Source organism: Pseudophryne corroboree, chromosome 3, assembly GCF_028390025.1.
Source record: "Pseudophryne corroboree isolate aPseCor3 chromosome 3, aPseCor3.hap2, whole genome shotgun sequence".
NCBI lineage: Eukaryota > Metazoa > Chordata > Amphibia > Anura > Myobatrachidae > Pseudophryne > Pseudophryne corroboree.
The window spans coordinates 770,707,032-770,720,469 of record NC_086446.1 but is presented as its reverse complement, the minus strand read 5'-3'; the positions used below and the strand labels follow the sequence as shown (position 1 = coordinate 770,720,469).

The 13,438-nt window shown below is 51.0% G+C and overlaps 1 protein-coding gene across 3 annotated transcripts in view; it reads left to right on the top strand.

Moving 5' to 3' along the window:
- Positions 1-13,438, top strand: part of NECAP1 (NECAP endocytosis associated 1) — a 40,784-nt gene that overhangs the window by 2,500 nt on the left and 24,846 nt on the right. For all 3 annotated transcript variants that reach the window (XM_063962516.1, XM_063962515.1, XM_063962517.1), the window contains exons 3-5: positions 4,257-4,361; positions 4,463-4,544; positions 5,358-5,466. In XM_063962516.1, the coding sequence (XP_063818586.1) occupies positions 4,257-4,361; positions 4,463-4,544; positions 5,358-5,466 (296 nt within the window). The remainder of the gene's footprint in view (positions 1-4,256; positions 4,362-4,462; positions 4,545-5,357; positions 5,467-13,438) is intronic.

Genomic DNA, 13,438 nt, shown 5'->3' with positions numbered 1-13,438 from the left:
GCTTGCAGAGACCAGGGCATTCTCCACAGACACTTCATAGACCGGACACTACAATACTAACTAGGCAGGTGCTTGCAGAGACCAGGGCACTCTCCACAGACACTTCATAGACCGGACACTACAATACTAACTAGGCAGGTGCTTGCAGAGACAAGGGCACTCTCCACGGGCACTTCATAGACCGGACACTACAATACTAACTAGGCAGGTGCTTGCAGAGACCAAGGCACTCTCCACGGGCACTTCATAGACCGGACACTACAATACTAACTAGGCAGGTGCTTGCAGAGACCAGGGCACTCTCCACAGACACTTCATAGACCGGACACTACAATACTAACTAGGCAGGTGCTTGCAGAGACCAGGGCACTCTCCACGGGCACTTTATAGACCAGACACTACAATACTAACTAGGCAGGTGCTTGCAGAGACCAAGGCACTCTCCACGGGCACTTCATAGACCGGACACTACAATACTAACTAGGCAGGTGCTTGCAGAGACCAAGGCACTCTCCACGGGCACTTCATAGACCGGACACTACAATACTAACTAGGCAGGTGCTTGCAGAGACCAAGGCACTCTCCACGGGCACTTCATAGACCGGACACTACAATACTAACTAGGCAGGTGCTTGCAGAGACCAGGGCATTCTCCACAGACACTTCATAGACCGGACACTACAATACTAACTAGGCAGGTGCTTGCAGAGACCAGGGCACTCTCCACAGACACTTCATAGACCGGACACTACAATACTAACTAGGCAGGTGCTTGCAGAGACAAGGGCACTCTCCACGGGCACTTCATAGACCGGACACTACAATACTAACTAGGCAGGTGCTTGCAGAGACCAAGGCACTCTCCACGGGCACTTCATAGACCGGACACTACAATACTAACTAGGCAGGTGCTTGCAGAGACCAGGGCACTCTCCACAGACACTTCATAGACCGGACACTACAATACTAACTAGGCAGGTGCTTGCAGAGACCAGGGCACTCTCCACGGGCACTTTATAGACCAGACACTACAATACTAACTAGGCAGGTGCTTGCAGAGACCAGGGCACTCTCCACGGGCACTTCATAGACCGGACACTACAATACTAACTAGGCAGGTGCTTGCAGAGACCGGGGCACTCTCCACGGGCACTTCATAGACCGGACACTACAATACTAACTAGGCAGGTGCTTGCAGAGACCGGGGCACTCTCCACGGGCACTTCATAGACCGGACACTACAATACTAACTAGGCAGGTGCTTGCAGAGACCAGGGCATTCTCCACAGACACTTCATAGACCGGACACTACAATACTAACTAGGCAGGTGCTTGCAGAGACCAGGGCACTCTCCACAGGCACTTTATAGACCGGACACTACAATACTAACTAGGCAGGTGCTTGCAGAGACAAGGGCACTCTCCACAGGCACTTTATAGACCGGACACTACAATACTAACTAGGCAGGTGCTTGCAGAGACCAGGGCACTCTCCACGGGAACTTCATAGACCGGACACTACAATACTAACTAGGCAGGTGCTTGCAGAGACCAAGGCACTCTCCACGGGCACTTCATAGACCGGACACTACAATACTAACTAGGCAGGTGCTTGCAGAGACCAGGGCACTCTCCACGGGCACTTTATAGACCAGACACTACAATACTAACTAGGCAGGTGCTTGCAGAGACCAAGGCACTCTCCACGGGCACTTCATAGACCGGACACTACAATACTAACTAGGCAGGTGCTTGCAGAGACCAAGGCACTCTCCACGGGCACTTCATAGACCGGACACTACAATACTAACTAGGCAGGTGCTTGCAGAGACCAAGGCACTCTCCACGGGCACTTCATAGACCGGACACTACAATACTAACTAGGCAGGTGCTTGCAGAGACCAGGGCATTCTCCACAGACACTTCATAGACCGGACACTACAATACTAACTAGGCAGGTGCTTGCAGAGACCAGGGCACTCTCCACAGACACTTCATAGACCGGACACTACAATACTAACTAGGCAGGTGCTTGCAGAGACAAGGGCACTCTCCACGGGCACTTCATAGACCGGACACTACAATACTAACTAGGCAGGTGCTTGCAGAGACCAAGGCACTCTCCACGGGCACTTCATAGACCGGACACTACAATACTAACTAGGCAGGTGCTTGCAGAGACCAGGGCACTCTCCACAGACACTTCATAGACCGGACACTACAATACTAACTAGGCAGGTGCTTGCAGAGACCAGGGCACTCTCCACGGGCACTTTATAGACCAGACACTACAATACTAACTAGGCAGGTGCTTGCAGAGACCAAGGCACTCTCCACGGGCACTTCATAGACCGGACACTACAATACTAACTAGGCAGGTGCTTGCAGAGACCAAGGCACTCTCCACGGGCACTTCATAGACCGGACACTACAATACTAACTAGGCAGGTGCTTGCAGAGACCAAGGCACTCTCCACGGGCACTTCATAGACCGGACACTACAATACTAACTAGGCAGGTGCTTGCAGAGACCAGGGCATTCTCCACAGACACTTCATAGACCGGACACTACAATACTAACTAGGCAGGTGCTTGCAGAGACCAGGGCACTCTCCACAGACACTTCATAGACCGGACACTACAATACTAACTAGGCAGGTGCTTGCAGAGACAAGGGCACTCTCCACGGGCACTTCATAGACCGGACACTACAATACTAACTAGGCAGGTGCTTGCAGAGACCAAGGCACTCTCCACGGGCACTTCATAGACCGGACACTACAATACTAAGTAGGCAGGTGCTTGCAGAGACCAGGGCACTCTCCACAGACACTTCATAGACCGGACACTACAATACTAACTAGGCAGGTGCTTGCAGAGACCAGGGCACTCTCCACGGGCACTTTATAGACCAGACACTACAATACTAACTAGGCAGGTGCTTGCAGAGACCAGGGCACTCTCCACGGGCACTTCATAGACCGGACACTACAATACTAACTAGGCAGGTGCTTGCAAAGACCAGGGCACTCTCCACAGACACTTCATAGACCGGACACTACAATACTAACTAGGCAGGTGCTTGCAGAGACCGGGGCACTCTCCACGGGCACTTCATAGACCGGACACTACAATACTAACTAGGCAGGTGCTTGCAGAGACCGGGGCACTCTCCACGGGCACTTCATAGACCGGACACTACAATACTAACTAGGCAGGTGCTTGCAGAGACCAGGGCACTCTCCACGGGCACTTCATAGACCGGACACTACAATACTAACTAGGCAGGTGCTTGCAGAGACCAAGGCACTCTCCACAGACACTTCATAGACCGGACACTACAATACTAACTAGGCAGGTGCTTGCAGAGACCGGGGCACTCTCCACGGGCACTTCATAGACCGGACACTACAATACTAACTAGGCAGGTGCTTGCAGAGACCGGGGCACTCTCCACGGGCACTTCATAGACCGGACACTACAATACTAACTAGGCAGGTGCTTGCAGAGACCGGGGCACTCTCCACGGGCACTTCATAGACCGGACACTACAATACTAACTAGGCAGGTGCTTGCAGAGACCAGGGCACTCTCCACGGGCACTTCATAGACCGGACACTACAATACTAACTAGGCAGGTGCTTGCAGAGACCAAGGCACTCTCCACAGACACTTCATAGACCGGACACTACAATACTAACTAGGCAGGTGCTTGCAGAGACCGGGGCACTCTCCACGGGCACTTCATAGACCGGACACTACAATACTAACTAGGCAGGTGCTTGCAGAGACCGGGGCACTCTCCACGGGCACTTCATAGACCGGACACTACAATACTAACTAGGCAGGTGCTTGCAGAGACCAGGGCACTCTCCACGGGCACTTCATAGACCGGACACTACAATACTAACTAGGCAGGTGCTTGCAGAGACCAAGGCACTCTCCACGGGCACTTCATAGACCGGACACTACAATACTAACTAGGCAGGTGCTTGCAGACGCCGCTGCTGTGTAGTAAAAGAAAAGCTTCTCACCGGTGACCAGGCCAGTGCATAGAGGTCCATAGCACGTTCAGTAGTTAGGTGCTTGCATAAACTGTTTATAAGCCGTGGATGGGATTGATAACATCTCTTTTCCTAGACTGGGCATATTGCCTACGCCTGCTGTCGGCGCTGGGTTTGAGGCAGGACAGGACTGCCCGGACTCCGCACTGTACAGCAATGCAGGACTCTCAGTAATGTCTTTATGTTTCTCAGGGGAGCTCTTTGCTCAGGCCCCAGTTGACCAGTTTCCTGGAATTGCAGTGGAGACAGTGACTGATTCAAGCCGTTACTTTGTACTCAGGATCCAGGATGGAAACGGTATGTATAATGAGTGGAGGTTAGGATGTCAATGAGAGAAAATGACGGGAGGTGCTGCTCTGCATCGGACGGATCATTGTGACCTTCCTGTTCCCCCGCAGGAAGAAGCGCTTTCATTGGAATTGGCTTCTCAGATCGGGGGGATGCCTTTGACTTCAATGTAACGTTACAGGATCACTTCAAGTGAGTGTGAACTAGAACAGGATCAGATCTTGTGAACATCCCATAGACTTCATTGCCATCCAGAAAATCTGCAAGCCACAGCGTGTATTATTGGGACATCGCCATAGCGTGATGGAAGGGTTGGGTTGGGTTCGGGATTTAAAGAGCGGAGAACCTTTCAGGGTTTATCAGGCTCCACCCGGTCTGTGCCAGTTCCCTGGCCAGTCATTCATTAGACTTCACCTTCACCCAGGAGAATTCTTACTTTTTGCTGTTTTGTAAGTAGTCATTCATAGAGGTACAGTAATGGAAAATGTCCTGTGAGTCTGTATAAATGATTCTGCCGTCTGGCCACACTGAGCCTTAAGGCCGCCATACACCGGTGCGATTTCTCCTACGGGAGAAATCCCAGCCGATGCCCCTTGAGCTTCCCGGGCAACAGCATCGCATGCGGCCCTTTTGCATGTGACATGTTGCATGCGATCCCATTTCCCACTGCCGTAGCCCGCCCCAAGTCGGCGGTCGGACGTGCAGCACGTCCGCTTTCCGACTCCGATCCAATGCATACAGGAACATGCATCGGATCCGACCTGATGTCAAAACACAGATAATATGGCCGGTTTTCATCCGATCCTTCTGCATCGAAGGAAAACAGGCCAAATCGGACCTGTGTATGGGGGGCCTTTAGTACTGAATATTCTCCGTTGCAGAATGTGCAGATATGGTGCCAGTCCTTGTTCCACTCCGTAGGATTGCAGATCGCCAGCTCCTGGCATTTGACAGGGACTCCTCGCCTCTCACAAGTGGCTGACTGTGACCTGTAATTTGACACAGGTGGGTGAAACAGGAATCTGACTTCTCCAAAGAGCCCCAAGGACAGGACAATCACCCCAAGCTGGATTTGGGGTTCAAAGAAGGACAGACGATCAAGCTTAACATTGGGGTATGTGCTGTACTTGTATTTTCTGTACTCAATATGACACGGACAGTTTTTTATCATATTAAACCTACTTTTCTATTTCGTCCTAGAGGATGTTGGGCACTCCCAAAAGACCATGGGGTATAGACAGTATCCGCAGGAGACATAGGTACTTTAAGACTTTCAAAGGGGCGTGACCTGGCTCCTCCCTCTATATCCCTCCCCAGACTCGGTTTTAGAAATGTGTCCGGACGAGACACAGGGCACTCGGGGAGCTCTTAGAGTTTCTCTGAAAAGACTTAATGTTAGGTTTTCTATTTTGGGGGGGATCTGCTGGCTACAGACTCCCTGTTTCGTGGGAAAGAGGGGAGAGCAGTCTAGACCCACTTCTGATGAGTACCAGGGCTCTGCTGCTGCTGACAGGATGCCTTCAGCTCCTGAGGGGAGATGAACGCTGGGCTCTCCTGGATGCTCGCTCCCACAGCTTGCCATCCCCGCTCTTCTGTCAGAAGACAGATGAGTATTGAGGAAAAGACATCTTCTTCAAAAAGACGGCATAGAAGAGGTACCGCACAGCGGCTTGCTCAGTGCGCGCCAGGCTCCCGTTCAGGTCACACCGCTGGGGGGGGGGGGCGCGCCCTGGGGAGCGTGTTACCTCTATAAACTGGCTGGCAATGATATTCAGTGCCCAGGCACTGTCTGCAATTCCCCCGCCAGGATAAATATATAAAATTAAGCGGGACGAAGCGCGCCATGTTGGGGGCGGGGCTTCTTCCTCACTGCTCACTGGTGCCATTTTCCTCAGTGAAGTCGCTGGTCCTTCCTCACCCGCAGCAAGTACCAGGGGGCTCAGAACAGAAGGGGGGGGGGGGCATATTTATTTATTATAAGTAAAGCGCAGCAGCTCTGGGACATTTATTAGTGTGGTCAGACCTGCTTATTTAGCGCTGGGGTGTGAGCTGGCTATTTCCCTTTGTGTTCCCTCACAGGCTTGGTGTGTGCTGTCTCTGGGTAGTCGACATGTCGGAGGCAGATTATCCTTCTTCGGGGGATACTTTATCAGGGACACCGAGTGTTTTGGGGGTGGCCCTGTCGGCACCGCCGACTGCAGATTGGTTAACTACATTGAATGCCTTGCATGCTAGTGTCACGTCATTAAATCAAAAATTTGATCAGTCTGAGTCTCAATCCCAGGTGTGGAAAAGATCAGTGGAGGACGCTTTATTACAAATGCAAGACCCTGCGGGGTCGCACAAGCGTAGTTTTGACCAGTTAGTTGACACGGGTACCGACACGGACTCGGAGGCCGATGTCGATTATGCTGATTCTAGGTTGGACCCTAAAATGGCTAAGAGTATTCAGTATATGATTGTTGCTGTCAAAGATATCTTGAATATTAATGAGGACCCTATTACACCTGAAACCAGGGTCCTTATTTACAAGGAGAAGAAGCGCTCGGTTACCTTTCCTCCTTGTTTTGAACTGAACCCGCTTTGATAACATTAGAAATAGCCCTGATAAAAAATGTCTGATTCCTAAAAGGATCAGGGTGGCATACCCCTTTCCCGAGTCTGATAGGGATACGTGGGAAAATCCCCCACAGTAGACAAAGCCCTGGCGCGTTTGTCAAAACAGGTAGCCCTTCCTGCAGCCCAATCGACGGCCCTTAAGGAGCCGGCGGACCGTAAGCAGGAGGCTACCCTAAAGGCTATTTTCACTACTACAGGGACGCTGCTCAGGCCTCTTATTGCGTCTGCGTGGGTCAGTAGTGCTATTGAAAAGTGGGCGGACATTTTGTCTTCTGATTGGGATACTCTGGATAGAGATAACATCCAGGTAACGCTTGGTTATATCAGAGATGCAGCTGCATACTTGAAAGAGGCTGCAAGGGATGCTGGCCTGCTAGGTGCTAAGGCGAATGCTATGTCCGTTGCGGCTAGGCGAGCGCTCTGGACTTACCAGTGGAATGCTGATGCTGATTCCAAGAGAAATATGGAGTCTCTTCCTTTTAAGGGAGGTGAACTTTTCGGTGACGATCTTACTGATTTAGTATCAGCAGTTACCGCGGGTAAATCTACCTTTTTACCTTCTGTTCCTACGCAACAGAAGAAACCGCCACATTATCAAATGCAGTCCTTTCGGCCCAACAAGTATAGAAGAGGCAGAGGAAACTTCTGCCTGGCTACCAGAGGAAGAGGCAAGAGGGTACCCGCATCCTCGGGTTCCCAGGAGCAGAAGTCCTCCCGGCTTCTGCCAAATCCTCCGCATGACGCCAGGTCTCCCTTACAGGGGCCCTCACCGGTGGGGGCACGCTTAAAGCTTTTCAGTCAGGTCTGGGTTCGCTCGGGTCTAGACCCTTGGGTATTGAGTATTGTGTCCCAAGGGTACAAACTGGAGTTTCAAGACTTTCCACCTCACCGTTTTTTCAGATCAGCCTTACCAGCTTCGCTTCCGGACAGGGCTCTAATCTGCGGTGCAGTACAAAATCAGGTTGTGGTCCCGGTACCCCTGGCACAGCAGGGGCAGGGGTTTTATTCAAGCCTGTATGTGGTGCTAAAGCCGGATGGCTCGGTAAGACCAATCCTCAACCTGAAATCTCTCAATTTCTTCCTGGTGAAATTCAAATTGAAGATGGAGTCTCTGATCGGTGATCTCCAGTCTGGAGGTTGGGGAATTCATGGTCTCATTGGACATCAAGGACGCCTACCTTCATGTCCCCATTTATCCTCCTCATCAAAGTTTCCTGAGGTTTGCTATCCAGGATACGCACTACCAGTTTCAGACGTTGCCGTTTGGTCTATCCACGGCTCCGAGGATTTTCACCAAAGTAATGGTAGAAATGATGGTTCTCCTGCGCAAGCAAGGGGTTACAATTATCCCGTACTTGGACGATCTCCTGATAAAGGCGAGGTCCAAGGATAAATTGTTGCAGGACATTGCACTATCCCTGTCAATTCTACAACAGCACGGCTGGCTCCTGAGCTTGCCGAAATCACAGTTAATCCCGACAACCCGGTTGGCGTTTTTGGGCATGATACTGGACACGGTCCGACAGAGAGTGTTCCTCCCCATGGAGAAAGCTCGGGAAATTCAGAGTCTGGTAAAATTCTTGCTAAAACCGAAAATGGTCTCCATTCATTGAATGCATTATTCAATTGCTGGGAAAAATGGTGGCGGCATACGAGGCCCTCCAGTTTGGGAGGTTCCATGCCAGAGTGTTCCAGTGGGACCTGTTGGACAAATGGTCCGGATCCCACCTTCATATGCACCGGAGGATAATTCTATCTCCCAACACCAGAGTCTCACTTCTGTGAAGGCTCCACAGCTCTCACCTCCTTGCGGGACGCCGGTTCGGGATCCAGGACTGGATCCTGGTAACAACGGAGGCAAGTCTCCGAGGTTGGGGGGCAGTCACTCTGGGGGTGAGCTTCCAAGGAAGATGGTCAAGTCCGGAAACGCATCTTCACATAAACCTTCTGTAACTGAGAGCCATTTACAACGGCCTCCTACAAGCGGAACATCTTCGGAACCTGCCGGTTCTGATCCAATCAGACAATGTCACGGCAGTGGCTTACATCAACCGCCAAGGCGGCATGAGAAGCAGAGCAGCAATGGCAGAAGCCACGAAAATTCTTTTTTGGGCGGAAAAACATACAAGCGCTCTGTCGGCAATATTCATTCCGGGAGTGGACAACTGGGAAGCAGACTTCCTCCGCAGACACGACCTTCATCCAGGAGAGTGGAGCCTCCATGAGGAGGTCTTCGCACTGATAACAGTTCGATGGGGGGTTCCCCATATAGACATGATGGCGTCTCGCCTCAACAGAAAACTTCTGAGGTATTGTTCCAGGTCCAGGGACCCTCAGGCGGAGGCAGTGGATGCGCTGACAACACCCTGGGTGTTTCCGTCGGTTGTACATTTTCCCTCGACTTCCTCTCATCCCAAAGGTGTTGAGACTTCTAAAAAAAAAAAAAACATTACAGCGCTCCTTGTAGTCCCAGATTGGCCAAGGAGAACGTGGTACCCGGATCTTCAGACGTTACTAGTCGACGATCCCTGGCCTCTTCCTCTTCGCGAGGACCTGCTGCGGCAGGGGCCGTTCGTCCACCAAGACTTACAGCGGCTACGTTTGACGGCATGGCGGTCGAACGCCAGATTTTAGCCCGGAAGGGTATTCCCAGTGAAGTCATACCTACTCTTATTCTTGCCAGGAAGGCTGTGACGTCAAAGCACTATCATCGTATTTTTCCTGGTGCGAGTCCAAGAGTGCTCCAGTGAAGAAATTTGACCTTGGACGTTTTCTCCATTTTCTACAGAATGGAGTGGATGCGGGCCTTAAATTAGGCTCCATTAAAGTGCAGATTTCTGCCTTGTCCATTTTCTTTCAGAAACAATTTGCCTCACTTCCTGAAGTGCAGACCTTTGTGAAAGGGGTGTTGCACATCCAACCTCCTTTTGTGCCCCCTGTGGCACTTTGGGACCTTAACGTCGTATTATCGTTCCTTCAGTCACATTGGTTTGAACCTTTGCGTAACGTGGAGTTAAAATTCCTCACTTGGAAAGTTGTCATTTTGTTGGCGTTGGCATCCGCAAGGCGGGTGTCGGAGTTGGCGGCCTTGTCTCACATGAGCCCTTATTTAATTTTCCATGAAGATAGAGCAGAGTTGCGAACTCGGCAACAGTTTCTGCCAAAGGTGGTTTCCTCTTTTCATATCAACCAACCTATTGTGGTGCCAGTGGCTTCTGGCGCTTTGGCTGAGAATAAGTCTCTGGATGCGGTCAGAGCTTTAAAGATTTATGTAGCCAGGACGGCTCCATTGAGGAAAACAGAGTATCTGTTTATTTTGTATGCTCCCAATAAGATTGGGGTTCCTGCTTCCAAGCAGATCATTGCCCATTGGATATGTCAGACGATTCAGCAGGCTCATTCAATGGCAGGCTTGCCGTTGCCGAAATCAGGTGAAGGCCCATTCCACTAGGAAGGTGGGTTCGTCCTGGGTGGCTGCCCGGGGTGTCTCGGCATTGCAACTTTGCCGAGCTGCTTCTTGGTCGGGGTTGAACACGTTTGCTAAATTCTACAAGTTTGATACCTTGGCCGATGAAGACCTTAAATTTGGTCAATCGGTGCTGCAGAGTCATCCGCACTCTCCCGCCCGCTATTGAGCTTTGGTATAAACCCCATGGTCTTTTGAGAGTGCCCAACATCCTCTAGGACGAAAGAAAAATTAGGATTTTAAATACCTACCGGTAAATCCTTTTCTATGAGTCCGTAGAGGATGTTGGGTGCCCGTCCCAGTGCGTATTGTATCTGCAGTTTAGTTCTGGTTACACACAGGTTGTGTTTTTGTTTTTTTCTTCAGCTTGTTGCTGAGGTTTTGTTCATGTCCGTTGATGTGTTCAGTTATCTGCCATGTTATACGGCATTCTTATGGCGTGAGCTGGTGTTGGCTCACCTTGTTCGTTAAGTCCTTTCCTCGAAATGTCCGTCTCGCCGGGCACAGTTCCAAACTGAGTCTGGGGAGGGATATAGAGGGAGGAGCCAGGTCACGCCCCTTTGAAAGTCTTAAAGTGCCCATGTCTCCTGCGGATCCAGTCTATACCCCATGGTCTTTTGAGAGTGCCCAACATCCTCTACGGACTCATAGAAAAGGATTTACCGGTAGGTATTTAAAATCCTATTATTTGCCTATTTATAAAGCTTTTCTCATGGTGTATCATGCAGGAACAGCAGTTTATATAAGATTTCCACTATCAAATCTCAGCATCCCGCCATCTGCATACAGTGTAGGGGGGACTCAGCAGTTGTACAATTTCTCATCCTGTAAGAACAAAATGATAGCTGATGAAATGGCGTTAGAACGTCTGAAGAACCGGGATCCGGTCTGAAGATCGACAATGTTTAGGTCGACCACTATAGGTCGACAGTCACTATGTCGACATGGATGGAAGGTCGACGTGTGATATGTCGACATGTCTAAAGGTCGACATGAGTTTTTCACACTTTTTTCCCCCCCCCCCATACTTAACGATCCACGTGGACTACGATTGGAACGGTAATCTGTGCCGGACGAAGCGGTAGCGGAGCGAAGGCACCATGCCCGAAGCATTGCGAGCGAAGCGAGCCATGCGAGGGGACGCGGTGCACTAATTTGGGATCCCGGTCACTCTACAAAGAAAACGACACAAAAAAAAAAATCCTCATGTCGACCTTTAGACCTGACGACCTAGCACATGTCGACCTAGAAACCCTGTCGACCTTCCATCCATGTTTACCTAGTGACTGTCGACCTATAGTGGTCGACCTAAACATTGTCGACCTAGATACTGTCGATTTGATGAACCACACCCCGAAGAACCGTCCGAGTGCAAAGATCCATCCGCTCCCTCCGCGTGGTTTTGCGCACATATGTGACCTAAGGTTGTGCATACACACAAACACTTCCAAGGCAGATCACAGTACTGTGAACTTTCACCCCTGCACCATGATATAGAAGATCTAGACTAATTAGATAGACAGTCATTGGCTCTACATGCATTAGGTCGGCAGGGTCAAAAGGTCATCATGGAAAAGGATCGACAGAAGTTTTTTGATTGTCGTTCTGTATGTTTCATCAGAGCACATATGGAAGACCGGCTGTCACTATTCCATCAGTGGCATCCCTCAGTCCCCTCGCTGTGGCTTGCCATGTTTCGGGCCCAGTGTCGAACTTTGCACGCCACAGGTTATATTCCCACTCAGGTGGCATGGACCCAACACCCTCGTGGGAATACGGGATTGTGACCACCGGCATTTCATCTGCTGTCGGGATTCCAGCGTCTGTATCCTGAAAGCCGGGATCCCGACAGCCGGTATATTAACATTATTTCTCTGACGTCCTAGTGGATGCTGGGAACTCCGTAAGGACCATGGGGAATAGCGGCTCCGCAGGAGACTGGGCACAACTAAAGAAAGCTTTAGGACTACCTGGTGTGCACTGGCTCCTCCCACTATGACCCTCCTCCAGACCTCAGTTAGAATCTTGTGCCCGGCCGAGCTGGATGCACACTAGGGGCTCTCCTGAGCTCCTAGAAAAAAAAAATTGACATGCCAAATGCGGGACAGCCGGCTTCTCAGCTCGTGCTTGGCCAGGCGTCTCAAAGGCCATCAGGGGCTCTAAAACGCCCGCTACCTCAGATGGCAGACACAGATGTCGACACGGATACTGATACCAGTGTCGACGACGAAGAAACTAATGTAATGTCCAATAGGGCCACTCGTTACATGATTGAGGCAATGAAAAATGTATTACACATTTCTCTAACGTCCTAGTGGATGCTGGGGACTCCGAAAGGACCATGGGGAATAGCGGCTCCGCAGGAGACTGGGCACAAAAGTAAAAAGCTTTAGGACTACCTGGTGTGCACTGGCTCCTCCCCCTATGACCCTCCTCCAAGCCTCAGTTAAGATTTTGTGCCCGAACGAGAAGGGTGCAATCTAGGTGGCTCTCCTGAGCTGCTTAGAGTAAAAGTTTAAATAGGTTTTTTTATTTTCAGTGAGACCTGCTGGCAACAGGCTCACTGCATCGAGGGACTAAGGGGAGAAGAAGCGAACTCACCTGCGTGCAGAGTGGATTGGGCTTCTTAGGCTACTGGACATTAGCTCCAGAGGGACGATCACAGGCCCAGCCATGGATGGGTCCCGGAGCCGCGCCGCCGTCCCCCTTACAGAGCCAGAAGACTGAAGAGGTCCGGAAAATCGGCGGCAGAAGACGTCCTGTCTTCACTAAGGTAGCGCACAGCACCGCAGCTGTGCGCCATTGCTCTCAGCACACTTCACACTCCGGTCACTGAGGGTGCAGGGCGCTGGGGGGGGGGGCGCCCTGAGACGCAATAAAAACACCTTTTCTCCTTCATCCACTAGGGGCCACTGGAGTGTAGTTACAATGGGGAGATAGTAGGTGGTATTGGTAGCTGGCACTTTAAAAATTCTCACACTGTGGCTAGCTCCTCCCCTAC